Genomic DNA, 16,689 nt, shown 5'->3' with positions numbered 1-16,689 from the left:
GCAGAGATGTGGACGTCTTCACCTCCTCTCAGTTCCCAGTTGCAAGTCTGAGCCTGGGACCTGGGAACCCCCAGCTACAGCCTGAGGAGCAGGGCCTGCTGGGCTGGCCACTCCCCCTTTTACCCTGGCCTACTCCTTCCCCAGCTTTAAAAAGTGCCTGGGGAGCTCCAGGGACTTGGTTGGCCCCTGGCCAGGCCCTGCCAAACGTGTTGTTGTGTAAAATTGTAGCCGATTAATTTAAGATCTGCCAACTTCAGCTGCTCAGTCCTGGCTGAGGGTGCCCCTGCCTCCCCTGCTTCCCTAGAGCCCTGCCTGCCACCTGCCCCTCCCTCTGCAGAGGCTGCCTGTCCCGGCACTTCTGCCCGCTAGAGCCCCATCCCTGGCCATTGTCCCCTTTCTACCCCCTCCCTCAGCTTCTAGGAGACTGGACCCCTGGAAGGAGGTCTCAAGGGAAGCCCCTGATTTGAGTCTGGGAGTCATCCCAGGTCTCCCTAAGGAAAAGAACCAACCCCAGACTCCTGCAGAGTGCATACCCCCCCTCCTGATCCCTGCAGAGCACAGGTGGGGAGAGTCCACAGAGGAAGGAGGACCAGAGTGGGGGCATCGGTCCTGTGGCCCCTGTTGAGCCCCACAGGGCCTGAGACCCAGCATTGCCTACTTTGGTAGCCATGCTGGGGCTGTGTCTGAGGCCTGGAACCTGGATTTGTGGCCAGGGATTGTATTGTGGTATTTAGCAGCTTGTAGGGGAAGGACTTTGAGGGCCCACAGATTGCCAGGCCTTGGGGCAGGGCACCTGGGCTCTGTGGCTGGGCACAGGTTCACTGTGGAGCTCAGCTGGCAGTGGCCACATCTCAGGGGCTGCAGGGAAGTGGGGTGGGCCTATGACAAGCTATGGCTGCTGTGCCCTGACCCTGCCTGGTTGCGGTCCCTTCCATACAGGCCTTTGTCAGCCACTGTAAGCCTTTGTGCTACAGGGTGATGCCTGGCCCCCAGGCTGCCCACTGCCCACACGGGGCCTGGGTCTCTGTGTGGTGGTTGAGTTTGCTGATAACCTTGTGATTTGCATGGTAGGGGCTGGAAGGCAGGGAGTGTGCATGGAACTTTCATCTGCTGCTGAGTGATGCTGAGGGTCAGGCCTGCAGGTGGCTCTGACATCTTAGGAGGGAGGGGCATTGGAGGGCCACGGTGGGTTCATGGGTTTGAGACAAAGACAGGAGGCCACATGAGCCCCGCTGCTAGCTCTGCGTCTGCTGGGACCCCATGCTGGTTGGGCCCTGGGCTCTAGTTGGGGTCCTTGGCCTGTCTGAAGCTGACAGAGACCTTGTCAGTGATGTGTGCTGATGGAAACCCCAGGGCATGTCCTCCACCATAGTGGGTGCAGCCTAGACTCACCCTTGGGAACCATAGGCTCTCAAGCACTGCCATAGATGACGAGACTGAGGGTGTGGGAGGCCCTGTCCTACAGAGGGTCATGGCTGGAGCAGGTTGGAGCCTGTCTCCAGCAACCTGGTTCTCCCACCTGCAGGATCCTGGTTTCATTGCTTGCAGCTCTCCTTTGTGTGGTGGGGGTTGGGGATAAGGAAGACCAGATTCCTGGGACCGCTCCTCCCCTGCCAGGTGTGTCTGGCCCAATTACAGCCATCAGGCCTCCTGCAAATCATGTTTTAATTACCCAATTACTGCCGAGAGGAAATCACTAATTGCTTTTCCAGTATCAAATTCCTCCTGGCCTTTCTGAAAATGTTAGGGGGGACCCAGGAAGGGGGTATGGAACCCACCCCAGCCAGGGGAGGGGGAGCTCTTTTAAGGGAGAAGAAGGGAGAAAGGGCTCTACCAGCCTTGGACTAGGAACAGCTTGGCAGTGATGCCTGCACAGAGACCAGACCGGACAGCTGTGCTGTCACAGTGCCGTGGCCTTGCCGGCTAACGCCCCTCTGTCCCTCTACCCCGGCCAGAGACCAATCAGCTCGGCCAGCACACCCCACTTCATGGTAGGGTGGGGAGGGCTGAGTGATGCATCATGGGCCAGCACCCTGGCTACCATCAAGGAGTGGACAGAGCAGAGGAACTCTCTCTCCCAGGTCAGGGCCACGCTGGGCAGCCCCTGTCTCCGGGCGACTAGGGCGCGTGCCGGCCTTGGCACTCGGCCTGGACAGCCCAGACATCCTCCTCTGCGCCCCCGCCTGCCCTCAGCCCAGAGAATGGACCCTTTGTTGGCTCCGGACTGGACAGACAGCTGACCTGGCCGGGTCGTCAGCTGCCCGCCTGCCCACAGCAGTTGGCCAGGACTGGGGTGTTGATGGGAGCTGGGCAGCCGGCTGGACTGGTCTGGGACTTCAATCCCCAGGATGTGGGGTATTCTCATACCAGTGGCTGCCCTCCCCAAGTCCTGGGTGCCCCCAGTGGGGTCAGGTGCTCAGTTTGTGGTCAGGTCAGTGCCTAGGCTGGCTTTGTACCTGAGAAGTCATTGTGCCCTATCCCCTCCCCAGGAACGCTGGCTGCCCTCAGCTCAAGAGTCCAAGGTGAGGTGCCCAGGATACAGAAGGGACAGAGGGACTGAGGGCTGCAAGAGTCAGGAAAGACTGTGTGTGTGTAGGAGGGTATGGATAACGTGGGTCACCCCCCAGAAGCCATCTCTGAGAAGGCGTGGGTCCTCAGTGAGCCATGGCCAAAGAAGCAGGACTCTGCAAGATCAGAACCCATCACACGTGCATGCTGTGGTGAAAGGCCACAGGGGGCTGGCTGTTGGGGCCACCAGTGATTTGCAGAGCCAGGAGGTGACAGACAGCTGGAGGCAGGAAGGGTAGCAGGATGCCCCAGCACGGCTCAGCACTCCAATCTCTCACTTGTTCTGTCAGCTGCCCTGCTGCTGCAGGGAAGGGCCTGTTGGACCCAGCTGCCCTGAGAGCGGGCCGCACCCAGGTGGGTGGCCCTAGAGTGGACAGCTGTAGACTGGGGGTGTGGGTGTCAGCACGCGTGCTCCCAGCCGGCGTGTGTTCTGCTGTCCTGCCAGCTACCCTGGCCCTGTGCCTGCCCTGCTCTCTGGGCCCTGCCCTCCTGCTCCCCTGGAATGCCCTCCTGGCAGGATACTGTGCCTCCTCCCACTTCTGGCACAGACCCTGCTTCCCCCTCCCCCCACCAGGTGCAGCTGTGTAAGCCTTGGTCGACTTCCTGGCCCTGTGGGCCACACAGGCATCTCAGTCTGAAAACTGTAGCCAGGACACAGTGAGCTTGTCTGGGAGCCTCAAGTAACTGGCCATACACCCCCCCCCCAATTGGAGTGCGTATGTCCCTGTAATGCGTATGTGCACCCAGAGACCCAAGACCATGACCACTTGGCGCTCAGCTTGGGGTTGTTGCCTGCCTCCGGCTGCCAGGCTACTTCCCTGGCACCCACCCTGCCTTCTCTGCGCCACAGGCATACCCTGTGGTCATCAGTGGCCTCCCCAGGAGTCGGCCTCTGCGATGGTCCTCCCTGCCTCTGTTTACAGGGAGTCAGGGTGGCCCTAGTGCAAGGCAGGTGGGCGGACAGATGGGTATGTGGCGATGGACAGCTGGATACGCATGCTCCCGGCTGCAGCTGTTGGTGCCACCTGTCCCGGTCGGCACACTGCCCTGGGTTGGGGCAGGGAGCAGGGGGATTGTACCAGAGCCAGGGCTCAAGTTGCGTCTTCCTTCTCCCCCACCTGCCCCACCCACCCTCCATACCCAGGGGCTGCTGTACCCTGCACTTACTCTGCATGCTCCCGCCATCTCCGGCTGCGCCTTGGAATGGCTTGTAGCCCCAGCCCATGTAGCCCTAGCCCTGCATGGAGAGAAGGCAGGCAGATGGGGCAGGGCTGGGGCCAGCATCGTGTGGCAGGAAGTTGGTCACTCTTACATGTGTTCCAGTTGGGGTACCTCTCAGGTGCACCCTGAGTGCCAGGTCAAGGTCAAGTTAAAGGAGTTGTACATGCCATACTCGGAGGTGTGATGCTTGGGTGGAGCCCCAGCTCTGGCACTGAGTGAAATGGGTCAGACTGTGGCTTTGGGGCTGCTACTGGGGGCGTCTGTAGGAATGGGGAAACACGGTGAGAGATGGGGAGTCTTCCTGGAGGCTTCTGCGTTTGAGACAGAGTCCCCTGTACCCCTTGTGCCCCTTGCCCAGGCCATATCCTGCTCCTCCCTACTGTCCCTGGTTCCCAGGCAGCCATCTGCAGCCCACCCTCCTGGGTGGTATAGCTGCCTCAGTCTGGTGATGGCTGTGGGACTCTGAATACCCTGTGCAGCACCCCCACCCTGCCCCCTCCACATGAACTATTCTCTTCCAGGAAGGGGTGCCTGTCACTCCCGTTTCACAGCTGGGGAAACAGGCACAGGTCCTGTGTGCCCCACCTGAGTCCCGCCGCTGTAGCCGGGATGCGGGCAGCGTATGTCCTGAGGCCGGCTACAGGCCAGTGCCCTCTCTGGGGCTGGCCAGCTGGAGCAGTGCCTGTCACAGCAGCGGGGGTGGGGGCGGGGGCGGGGGGTGAGGGGGGACTAACTTCCCAGACACCCTTGAGGTGGTTACACAGGGTCAGGCCACACAGCCAGCATGCCCGGGTAGGCATAGATCTGGCCTGCTGGCCCCCTTACTGCGTCGCTGTGGTCCCAGAGGGCTCAGGCTGAAGTAACCCAGCAACCGAGGCCAAGCCCCTGCTGCTGTCCCAGCTGGGCCCAACCCTGGGGCCTCCTCCCCTGCCCTGCTCTGGGCTCCCTCTTCCGGGTCTGGTTTGACTTAAGTCGGCTTGGTGGGGAGGCAGCTGAGCGGATGTGGGGGGTGGCCTGGAGCTCTCAGGAATGTGGCCCTCCCCCTCTCCCACAGCCCAGAGCCTCTGGCCCCGAGACACAGCGCCCCACCCTGGCTGGCCGCCCTCTGTCCAGCCCTGGCTGAGCTGGCTCAGGCACTGCCAAGGTCTGCCCAGCCCTGTCCTATACTGAGGTTGGGAGGTGAGTTCAGTAAGGGGCATTGTGCCGGGTGGTTACAATGGAGCTGGAGGAGAGGTGAGCTGGCTTTGGGAACTTTGTGGGTGATATCAAAGGGTGGGGAGCAGAGGCTGCCTTGCCTAGGACCAGGGAGCCAGGCCACCACGCCCCATGAGCCCATCTCTGGAAAGCCCCCTGGGTCTCTCTGTTAACTAAATACATTTGTTTGGTAAAAGCAACTAAAAATACTTGCAGCCTAGCAAGCTGCAGCAGAGAAGGCTGACTAATGAACGCCTGGTCTGTTTGGAACAAGGGATGTATTCCATACCCGTGAGAGGCTTGCCCTCATCCTGCTGTGATCTCCCTCTCACAGGGGCAGTCCCCACCTCCAGGACAGCCCAGAGATTCTGGTCTTCATTCCCATCTTCACTGGCTCCCCGTGTTCCCCATAGGCCCCGGACCCCTGCTGTCCCCACTTCTCTGCAAGCCCATAGGGGCCACCAGGAGAGATGGGTGCCCACCCTGGGCTTTCCCAGCCTTTGTCCTTGGATGGCCAAGTGGTTTGGGAGGGGGTTAGGTCGTGATTGTGTCCAACCATAAGGACTCCTGCCCTGGGCCCTGGCTTTTACTGACTGCTGTAGGCCTGGGGCTATGTCTGGGAGGAGGGCAGTGGGGTAGGGAGTGTGGTAGACTGGGGGCCTGGTGCCAGGTTCCCCTGGGGGGGCGGTGGCAGAGTCCCACACCAGGACCCTTGCCACCACAGATCCTGGTGGACCTCTCCAACCCTGGCGGCCGGCCGGCCCTGGCCTATGAGAGCGTGGTGGCCCAGGAGGGCAGCCCCATCTTACGCGACCTCGTCCTCAGCCCCAACCGCCAGTACCTGTATGCCATGACAGAGAAGCAGGTGGGTGCCACTGTGGTCACACGGTGGGAGGCTGGGATAAATGGCCACTGGGGAGCTGAGGGTTGGGCTGGCCCGCACTAGGGGTTACTCCTCCTGTAGGGGTGCCTCCCCAAGGCCTGGGTGTTAGTGTGGCAGGGTGAGGGCTCCGGGTCACCAGTGCAGTGTGTGCTGTGCAGGGGTCTTTCCTCGGGAAGCAGTGTGGATAAGCTGGCCTTGTCTGGGTGCTGCCTGCAGAGCCTCCTGGCCTGTGTAAATAATTGCAGAAACTAGCACTTGGACCAGAGCGGCTTCAGGGCATCATCTCTGCGGGGTTTGGGCCATGGATCTGGGGCCCCCGGGTTCTGAGGCCTGGAGTAGGCATGCCAAGCCTGGGCCCTGTGGGAACTGTGGCCATGGTCTCAGAGCCTAGCCTATGTGGAGCCTGCCTCAGCCCAACCTGGTAGCCCTCTGGCCGCATGCAGGGTGGGTTGGCACAGGAGAGGTCTGGCAAGACCACGCCTACCTTCCTCTGCTCTTGCCTATCCTGAGCTAGGTGGGCTGTCCTGACCCTGTGCCAGGAAGCCAAGCTGAACAAGTGAGATCAGACACATGGAACCCCGATCTGCCCCTTTGAACATCATCTTGGCCTCCTTTAGTGCTCCTGCTTGGGCCTGACCAGCCTATCCAGACGGCTGGGAGAGTAAAGTCTGGTCGAACCTGGGGCTCCTTAACCCCCGGCTCCACTTGCTCTGTTGATTCCCTCCCTTCCTGGCCTGTTTGACATGACATGGTAAAGGCAAGGCGCTGGGAACCTGCGCGTGGGCTGTGCATGAGTAGAGCCCCTGCCCAGGGACTGTTGTGGCGTATGTGAAGTGCAGAATGGCAGTGGCCTGAGGACCCCTGGGAAGGACTGGTAAGGTCTAACGTAGCCCCTGCCGCAGGTGACGCGGGTGCCTGTGGAGAGCTGTGTGCAGTACACATCCTGTGAGCTGTGCCTGGGGTCCCGGGATCCCCACTGCGGCTGGTGTGTCCTGCACAGTGTGTGAGTATAGCTGCTCTGGCTACAAGGGGTGTGGGGGGGTCCCATGTGACCCCCTCCAGGTGGTCCCAGCTCCCTCATTGCTCCTGTGGGTCTCAGCCAGACCAGGAGCAGGGACGCCACCATGCTAGGGGGGAGGGAGGGGAGGTGCAGGGGATGTCACCACCCTTGTGGTCTTGGCCTGGGGTCTCCCCATGGGCCGCGTCTCAGCACCCTGTGCCTGCAGCTGCTCAAGGCAGGATGCCTGCGAGCGGGCAGATGAACCCCAGCGCTTCGCCTCAGATCTGCTGCAGTGTGTGCAGCTGACTGTGCAGCCACGCAACGTGTCCGTCACCATGTCCCAGGTCCCAGTGAGTGTGGCTACCCTGTGACAGCTGGGAGGCGGGATGTGCTGATCGAGACCACCTCACTCACCCACTTCTCACACCTGTGTGCCCCAGCTCGTGCTGCAGGCCTGGAACGTGCCTGACCTCTCTGCCGGTGTCAACTGCTCCTTTGAGGACTTCACCGAGTCTGAGAGTGTCCTGGAAGACGGCCGCATCCACTGTCGCTCACCCTCTGCCCGTGAGGTGGCGCCTATCACGCGGGGCCAGGGTGAGTACAGATGCTGGCCCAGCAGTGGGACTGTAGGGGAGGTGCTCCTCTGTACTCTGTGGCCCCCCATGGCCCTCCTGACCAGGGCTATGCTGTTTCGGCAGGGGACCAGCGGGTGGTGAAGCTGTACCTGAAGTCCAAGGAGACGGGGAAGAAGTTCGCATCTGTGGACTTTGTTTTCTACAATTGCAGTGTCCACCAGTCGTGAGTGTCCCGGGCCCCCTGCCCTGCCTGCTCACTACACTTGCCTGTCTCCTGGGGGCAGCAGGTGGCAGCCCTGAATCCAGGGCTCCTGGAATGAGGTCATCAGGGAAGGGGCAGCCTGCCAGGTGCAAGCATCCACAAGTATAGGGCTACAGGGACTCCCAGGGATGGGGACTGAGGCTGTATGGACGTGTTCACAGCAGAGCCACTCGAGCAGCCGTGGGCACGCTTAGGGCATGGGATTTGTCATGGGCTGTGTCGGCTGTAGAACCCTGAGTAGGAGTATGATGTGTACCCATTCACACATGGGATGTCCTATGGCCACCATGGGGTAGGCAGTGAGTGGCCTACGGATCCCAGAATGGAGGCCAGGAAAGCAGGGAGGAGATAAGCTTGCTGGGGTCGGTGTGGGGCCCAGAGACGATCACCAAGTTCCTGCTGCTCCTGGGCCGGTGGCAGCTCTTAGGCATACCCAGGCCTCTTCTAGATCCCTGGCTGAAGTGTGGAGGGCTTGGCTGGGAGTCTCAGAGAAAAGAAAGGAAGACTGAGGGCCCACACTGAAGCCCACCATGAGCCAGACAGGGGGGCTGCAAGAGGGACTCAATTCTGGCCCTGACTTGGGAACCCAGGGTGAGGTGAGGCATGAGGATGGTGGGGAGCCCCCAGTAGACAATAGATCGAGCCTCAGGGATAAAAGTTACCTGATTTTTTTCCAGCCTGTGCTTTGTTGACCGACTCCTAAACGGATTTAGACATCTGGGGTTGGGGCCCTTGCTGAGGATGAGGCAGCATTTTTACCTCCAAGATACAACTTCTCTGGTCCTGGACCACGGGCCTGGAGGGACACTGAGGGAAGAGAGGGACAGGGTGGCCGAAGCAGGTGGGGAAGTGCTGGGGACTGGGTGGCAGCCATGTCCTCGGAGGTTGCAAGTTTTGTGTGTGCTGAAGCCCCCACTCCCCGGACACTGTGGGTAGGGAGCTCCTGACATGGGAGGGATGCGTGCCGAGGCTCAGCCTGTCAGATCCTGGCAGATCTGACTGGGTTGGGATCCAAGTTCTTACTTAAGAGGACGGAGATCCTAGTGCGGCTGCTAAATTGCACACATGCATCTGGGATGCTAACAGTTGCACGTGGCTGGCAGTCCCAAGGTGGGTGGAGCTGGGATGGGCCACCAGGTGATCTAGAGACCCTGCAGGAGGGAGCGGCCCAGGGGGCTATACTGGAGGTGAGGCCTCTGAGAGACCAGGGTTGTGGCTGTGTGCAAGTTGAAGGGAAGAACTTGGTGGGCTATGAGCAGCTGGCACAAAGGCCTGTGGTGGTCTCCAGGGAGCCTGGGCCAGGTCCCCAGGCCTCACCACCTGCCCTCCCTTTAATTTCCCCCCACTGCAGCTGCCTGTCCTGTGTCAACGGCTCCTTCCCTTGTCACTGGTGCAAGTACCGCCATGTGTGTACGCACAACGCTGCAGATTGCGCCTTCCTGGAGGGCCGTGTCAACATGTCTGAGGTAAGGATGGCTTGAGGGGGAGGTGCAGCCTAAGGATCATTCCCCTCCCCCACCTCACTCCCCCTCCCCCTGCCCAGCACCAGGAATGGCTGCAATGTCTGCATGTTGTTCACACACCACCAGGGGCCCATCCTGGGGCTGCACACTGGGCCACCAGGGACGGGATTCCAAGATGTTCATGTTTCCTCTGTGGTCCTTGAGCATCTGAGCCTTCCCTATAGCCTGGGGGCTGCAGGCTGCCCAGCAGAGACTTACCTGAGACCTAGAACCAGTGCAGGTGAGAGCCTGGGGCAGGAGGGCACAGGGCAGGAAGCCCACTGTCCTGCTTCCTTGGGCGGAGGAGGGAGCAGCTCTGGTGGGCTCTGGCCTGAAGCACTGCATGGCAATTACTTATAACCACATAGTAACTGCTGTGGGACCTGGGCAAGGTGCTGACTTTTTTCATGAGTAACAAGCTGTTTCTTCCGTTCTTAGAATAGGCCAGGGAGACCTGGGGCCTATTAGCAAGCCTGAGATGGGCAGGTGCGGTCCACACCCATAGCAGTGGAGTGGGGGGGTACCCTGTGTCTAGTTTCTGGAGCCAGAGTTGGACAGGGGAGGCAGGACTGGGGACTAGAAGAGAATGTGAGTGAATTCCTTCTACACATCTGCACTCTTTGCTGAAGCTCTGTAGTCCCAGAGGTGTGACATGGACACAAATAACAAAATAAACTATTGGGGACATCTTGGATGCCTAATGACCACAGCAGCCTCCTATGGGCTCCCTCTTTCTCGTGCCCCTCTGCCCCTACGTGGCTCCTGTGGACCTCTGGGTGACTTGCTTGTACCCAGTTGTACCTTGTGTCCTCATCTGGCCTCTGTTGAGACCATTGCAGTCCAGGTGCCATGTGCCCACTTTGTCTGCTTGCTCTGCCTGCTCTAGCATGGGACAGGAACTCTGAAAACCCTGGATCCTTCCCTGTGCCCTGTGCTTGGAGGTGGGGGGTGACCAGCACAAGCCCAGCACGTGGAAAAGGCTAGCCAGATAGGGCTGGGGTACAGGGTCCCAGTGGGGAACTGCAGGAAGCAGAGACCATCTTCATTCCTCTTAGAGACCCCAGGTCCTGGCTTCAACAGAACCAAGGAGGTTGGCCCTGGGCCTACTCCCTGAGTGGCTTTTCCCCACTGTCACGCCTAGGGCGCTCCAGTTGGGAGGTAGGAGTTTGCAGCAGCCCCAGTGTCAGTTGAGTAAACTGTCCTGACTAGAGGATGGGTGGGCATCCAGGACAGGCAGACCAAGTCTAACCAGAATGGCAAAAGCAGCATCTTCTCGTCCCAAGGAGGAAGAGGGGCCTGGGACTTTGAAGGACCCTGGCACCATACCCCCCATGCATGCTGACGCCGCTGCCTTGCAGGAGCCGCTGGTCTTTCTCTAGGGTTACTGGGCCGCCTTGGGAGAAAAGAAAAGTACCTTTTGGAAGCTGCTGGCTGCCCTGGCATTCCATGGCCTCCTGGTAGCACGAGCTGGGAAGTGAGACTTAAAGCTCATGCCATACTCTCAGTGCCCCAGCAGGTGCCCCTACTGGCTTTTCTGGGCTAGCTTTGCAATATATGGAGAACATAACTGGACAACGGCATACTGGGTACCAGGGAGAAGGCTGTTGCCCAAAGCATGGGGTTGGCAGTCAGAAGGGACAGCCCTGGCCGGAGGTGGGCAGTTTGACGTTGAGCTCTAGCTGGCTGCATCTGCACCCAGTGGTGGTGGCTGGAACCTCCTGCCAGGTGAGCCTGCTCTGTGTCTCCTGCCAAGAGGTCTCTGAGACTTAAGAGTACCAAGAGGCTCAGATATTGCCTCGGTCATCCTCTGCCTTCCTGCAGGTATGACCATTTAGGCCTCATCAATGTTTCCAGCCTTGGATGAGCAATAAGAAGCAGCTCAGGTCACTCCCAGGGAGCTCATGGGCAGACCATGGTCCAGAGGAGGCCCAGCCACATGGGATTCCAGCTTGCATCTTGGGGTGTTGTCACTGGGTTCACCACCAATGTGGGTGTGGGTCTAGGCCACTGTGCTTACTCATGTCTCCATGCTGTAGCCACTGCCTGCACACACCATGGCAGACCCTGGGGCGTCCCAGCGTGGGATGCATGCAGTGTGAGCTCAGTTGGCCCAAGTCAGTTATGCTACCCTAGATTCCTTGAGGGGCCAGACAGGTCCTGGGGCTGCGTGGGGCTCTGCAGGGCTGGGCCAGAGCTTTTGCTGTCCTGGGAGCTGCTGCAGGGCCCAGAGACTGCAGCCTGTTTTCAGCATCCCTATTTAAAGCCTGGCTCCGACGCTTCTGCTCCCAAGAGGCTGGTTCTTCCGCGGCTCCTGCCAGCCATGCTGCAAGGAAGCTGGGCCATTGCATCAGTTATTGTTGCCGAAACACCAGCCCCAGGAGTCCCGGCTGTTTTTCTGTGGGGTTCTGGCTATTTTTACACACCCTGGGGCCCTCGGCCGAGAACTTGCCATCCCAGTGCCTCACTCTGGGCTGCCTTAGCCCCAAAGGCCTTGGCAGTTATAGGCCCGCTGAGCTCTTTGGACAGCAGGATTGTGCTGGGTCCTTGACACAGGACATGTATCTCCAGGGGCAGACAGCTTGCCCTGGCCGGTCACCAAGTATATGGCGAGCAGAACCCAGGCCTTCTGCCCCTGCCCTCCTGACTGTGATCCTCAGTTTGCCAGGGTGTAAAGTGGGTGCAGTGGGTTCTGTATGGACTGCTGTCTCAGAATGTACTGGGGTTGACCAGCTGTTCAGCCCTTGCCTGGGCTAAGCCTAGACTTTCACTTACAGGACTGCCCACAGATCCTGCCCTCCACCCAGATCTACATTCCCGTGGGCGTGGTGAAGCCCATCACCCTGGCTGCCCGAAACCTGCCACAGCCACAATCAGGCCAGCGTGGGTACGAGTGCCTATTCCATATCCCAGGCAGCCCAGCACGCGTCACTGCCCTGCGCTTCAACAGCTCCAGCCTGCAGTGCCAGAATTCTTCGGTGAGACGGGTGGGAGCAGGCGGGGGCTGGCAGGGACTCCACACACTGCCATGGGCCAGGGCCCAGGGGCAGGTGTGCCTGGGCCTGGCAGGTGAGTGGGGCTGTCTGCCATTCCTCATAGCCACCAAAAGTACCCTGATGCTTGGTCTGCCAGGGGAGAGGGCGAGTGTAGCAAGCCCCAGTGGGACATTCCATCCACTGAGGGTCAGGTCTACAGTGACCGGGTACCTGCTGTCCACCATCACCCGACTCCAGGGCACCAGAGCCCATCAGTTCCTTTCTGTGTCCTGTGGCCCAGCGTTCAGAGGGCCTGCGTCAGTCAATATCTGTGCATTAGCAGATGAGCACGGCCCATGCACCAAGGAAACATGATACTTGGAGCTTCCAGTGCAATACAGTGACGTTTGGAAAGCCCTGGGAGTGTCGTGATGGATGATGTCTGCAGGGCCAAGCCCTCTCCCTAGGAGTCGGGAGAGGCTGAGTGCATGGGCACAGGTCCTACTGGCTGCCCTGGCTCATGCCCAGAGGGCCTGCAGCCACCTAAGTTTCCCCACCTCTTCAGGAAGGGTGCAAGCAAGAGAAAGGGTCTTCTGGACTTCTCTGGGCCCTGGTGGGCAGGGCGGATGGCTGTGTACTGTCGCGGGGGACACTGAGTTATCAGCTTAGTCCCCATCCCGGAGTCACAGAGGCAGAATCTTGATGAGGTCGGAGGTCAGGCTCCTGCTGCCCCAAGGATGACTCTGGTCAGTCCTAGAAGGGTCTGGTGGGATGTGGCAGGTTGCCCAGGCCCCCTGGGGCCAGAGGGGGCCATGAGGATTACCCCCTACCAGCATGACATCCCTCTCTGGTCCTGTCCATTCTTCGTGAGTCTCACAGGCTGCCTGTGTCTGCTTCCCCTGTGACTCCCCATCGTGCGCCTCTGTTGTCCTCCCCACCCCCGCCCCTTCCTCCTGCTTCTCATTTATCTTTCCGTCAGCCTCTGCTAAAGGGAAGAGGGAGTATCAGGGCCTTTGATGGGATCCAATTAAATGCCTGCGATAAAACCAGGATGAATTGTCAGCCTGGCCCTCGGAGAGGCCAGGCTCCCTGCCTCTGCCCGGGCAGGGGAGCGGAGTTGAGGTCATCAACTACGGAAAGTAGAACACAGCTGGGGCGCCCGGGATGGGGCTGGGGTGCCGCTAGGCTGAGTGACGCAGGCGTCTCACACATCGGTGCAAGAGATGAAGATGTTGAAGTTCACAGAGCACCCCCGAAGGGTGTTCCAGGAACCCAGCTGGAGCCCCGGTTTTGTTTCAGGGATGCCAGCAAGGCACTTTCTGGGGCTGCAGATTCCCTGTGGTTTGGGGTGGTCCCCAAGGAGAGCCCATGGAGTTCTACCTTGGGAAGCAGGGAAGTCCCCTGGGGAGGGCCTTGATGGCTGCTAGAATGCCCTGGGCTGGGGTGGTGGTGTTGTGGGACCTGATAAAAGGGACATGACAGGCAAGGGCTTGCTGAGGTAGATGGTGGTTCTCTCCTGGCTGGAAACACCAGTCTTCGCAGGAGCCTGGATACTAGACCTCCCCAAGCCCCATCACCCTCAGGAGCCACTTTTGTCGTGTCCAGGAGCTCGTGGTCTGTGCCCCCAGCCTGACTGCTATGCTTGCCGCCCACAGTACTCCTATGAGGGGAATGACATCAGTGACCTGCCCGTGAACTTGTCCGTTGTGTGGAACGGCAACTTTGTCATCGACAACCCTCAGAACATCCAGGGTGAGTCAGGGCTGGCCGGCCGGTTAGGTTAGGTGGTGGACAGGGCCCGGCTGACTACGCTCCCCTCCCCTACCGTGCAGCTCACCTCTACAAGTGCCCAGCCCTTCGTGAGAGCTGTGGCCTCTGCCTCAAGGCCGACCCACGCTTCGAGTGTGGCTGGTGTGTGGCTGAGCGCCGCTGCTCCCTGCGCCACCACTGCCCAGCCGATGTGCCCACCGCCTGGATGCATGCTCGCCACGGCAGTAGCCGCTGCACTGACCCTAAGATCCTCAAGGTAGGCCTTGCCTGAGGTGGTGATCCGTGCCCTGCCCAGTCCCCCACCCGGCACCTGGTAGAGTGGTGTTGTGGCCTGGTTCTCTCCCAGCTGTCCCCAGAGACTGGCCCGAGACAGGGAGGAACACGGCTGACCATCACAGGAGAGAACCTGGGCCTGCGGTTTGAGGACGTGCGGCTGGGTGTGCGCGTGGGCAAGGTGCTGTGCAGCCCCGTGGAGAGCGAGTATATCAGCGCTGAGCAGTGAGTGTGGTGTGGCGGGGAGGGGGCCTGGTAGAGTCCAGGGGCTGCCTGCACCGTCCCTGAGGCCTTCCGATGCCCACAGGATCGTCTGTGAGATAGGGGATGCCAGCACAGTGCGGTCCCATGATGCCCTGGTGGAAGTGTGTGTGCGGGACTGCTCTCCGCACTACCGGGCCTTGTCACCCAAGCGCTTCACCTTCGTGGTAAGTGCCAGCCTGTTCCTCTGCTGGCCATGGGCGAGGCCTGCCCCAGTGCTCCACCCCTTGGGCCATAGCTGCCATGTGCTGTGCCCCCTTGAGGGTTCCTGTCCCTACCTCTACCCACTGCCTTTGCCCTGCCTGCCTGGGCTATGTCTGAGAACTCTGAGCAAATGAGAGCCCAGTGGCACATGGGCCCCTCCTGTCTGGGGACATGGACAGCCACGCGAGCCAGCAGAGCTTCCCTGGAAGCGCTAACAAGCCCTTCTTTTGCAGACACCCACCTTCTACCGTGTGAGCCCCTCCCGAGGGCCCCTGTCAGGGGGCACCTGGATTGGCATAGAGGGCAGCCACCTGAACGCAGGCAGTGACGTGGCCGTGTCCATCGGCGGCCGACCCTGCTCCTTCTCCTGGTAGGGAATGCAGGTGGGAGCAGGGGGCTAGGGCCCTGCCCGCCCTCTGCTGCTGGTGGTTGAGGGGCCAGGGCTGTACCTCCCAGTTCAGATGGCTGCCGGCCCCCTCCTGTTGCCTGGGAAACAGGGGGTATGGAGAGCTGGCTGGGGTGATTACTATGGAAACCGAGAGGCAGGAGAGGGTTGCCATGGAGACAGAGGCTACCTCCACAGAGGGAGGAGGGAAGGAGGCCATAAGGGAGGGGGTGGTGAGTGGGTGGGGCCTGACTTCCTGGAGGTGGGGACTTACAGGGCTTTGTGTGCCCTGTCCCGTGTCCCTGGGAGTGGGGATTTCCTGGGGTACAAAGTAAGAAGTATTTAAGAAGAAATTTTGAGAAAACATAGAGCTCCTAACAAAAGCCCTGAGGTCTGAAGTGGATAATTTTGGATTCGGGATGATAATGGCGAGGCCCCATGGTAATTAACCATTATCAGATTCGTCCCCAGCGATGGCCATGTGGCTTCTCCACTCTGCCAAAGGAGCCCAGGGAACCCAGTGGCCATCTCAGCACCTTGGGGGTCACCAGTGACCCTCACCCCAGACAGCTCCCTGTCCAGGGGCTTGAGAATCAAGGCCTGTTACTCTGATGAGACCAACAGAGGGAAGGTCCCTGCCTTACCAAGGCGAGGGAGTTGACTCCGAGCTCTGAGGACTCTGCAAGGGCAGGTTCAGGGCTAATGCCTCTGGAACAGATGGGAAAGGCTGGGGTCATGGCCTCGGTCTCTCAATTCTTGCCCGCTTCCCAGCCGGTGGGGGGGGGCTTGCTGGCATACACTGTGGAGGGATGGAGCCCCTGCCAGGCATGGAGCCCTGGCCACAATTGTCAGACCAGGTGCCAGAGGTAGGAGCAATCTATTCTGCCGGCAGAGGCCTTTGAGAAAAATAGACCTGCAGGTCACAGGCGAAGCAGGGCCATGTGGGAAGGGTTCCAGGAGCTGGGAGGGCTGGAGATAGGACCAGGTGGCATGGTACTTGGAGGGGACAGTGGCAGCTACAGCGGTCGCTGCCTGGAGGCAGGCCTGGTATTTGCTTTGGTCCTGACTGCGCCAAAGCCTGGTGTTTAGCTTACCCTAAAGGTGAGCTCTGCTGGTGTCCTCAATGTCCCCTTACCATCCTCCTCGGCCTTCCAGGAGAAACTCTCGAGAGATCCGCTGCCTGACACCCCCTGGGCAGAACCCGGGCAGCGCCCCCATTATCATCAACATCAACCGTGCCCAGCTCACCAACCCTGAGGTGAAGTACAACTACACCGAGGACCCTACCATCCTGCGCATCGACCCCGAGTGGAGCATCAACAGGTAGAAACCAGTCGACCAGGGTCCCAGAACTATCCCCCCACTGTCTTCCCCTGAGCGTTGGCTGATGGTTCCCCACCCCTTTACTTCCTAGTGGTGGGACCCTCCTGACTGTCATAGGTACCAATCTGGCCACCGTCCGTGAACCTCGAATCCGAGCCAAGTATGGAGGTGTAGAGCGGGAGAATGTGAGTCCCCACCTCTACCAGCCACCCCGAGTCCACCTGCCTTGCCTTCCCCTTAGGCCCCTGGACTGGCGATCCCATTTCTGACCTCCCTACTCTCACAGCTGGTGCCAT

At 60.1% G+C, this 16,689-nt stretch overlaps 1 protein-coding gene across 3 annotated transcripts in view; it reads left to right on the top strand.

The window, feature by feature from the left end:
* Positions 1–16,689, top strand: part of PLXNA1 (plexin A1) — a 44,124-nt gene that overhangs the window by 6,290 nt on the left and 21,145 nt on the right. For all 3 annotated transcript variants that reach the window (XM_040995320.1, XM_040995321.1, XM_040995319.1), the window contains exons 3-16: positions 5,708–5,848; positions 6,769–6,869; positions 7,093–7,216; positions 7,307–7,460; positions 7,565–7,664; positions 9,055–9,169; positions 11,980–12,180; positions 13,833–13,929; positions 14,010–14,203; positions 14,294–14,445; positions 14,528–14,648; positions 14,919–15,055; positions 16,226–16,393; positions 16,485–16,578. In XM_040995320.1, coding sequence (XP_040851254.1) covers positions 5,708–5,848; positions 6,769–6,869; positions 7,093–7,216; positions 7,307–7,460; positions 7,565–7,664; positions 9,055–9,169; positions 11,980–12,180; positions 13,833–13,929; positions 14,010–14,203; positions 14,294–14,445; positions 14,528–14,648; positions 14,919–15,055; positions 16,226–16,393; positions 16,485–16,578 — 1,899 coding nt within the window. The remainder of the gene's footprint in view (positions 1–5,707; positions 5,849–6,768; positions 6,870–7,092; positions 7,217–7,306; positions 7,461–7,564; positions 7,665–9,054; positions 9,170–11,979; positions 12,181–13,832; positions 13,930–14,009; positions 14,204–14,293; positions 14,446–14,527; positions 14,649–14,918; positions 15,056–16,225; positions 16,394–16,484; positions 16,579–16,689) is intronic.

Source organism: Ochotona curzoniae, unplaced genomic scaffold, assembly GCF_017591425.1.
Source record: "Ochotona curzoniae isolate NIBS_2020 unplaced genomic scaffold, NIBS_Ocur_1.0 contig_908, whole genome shotgun sequence".
NCBI lineage: Eukaryota > Metazoa > Chordata > Mammalia > Lagomorpha > Ochotonidae > Ochotona > Ochotona curzoniae.
The sequence above is the reverse complement of the archived record's forward strand: the minus strand, read 5'-3'. Positions and strand labels throughout refer to the sequence as shown.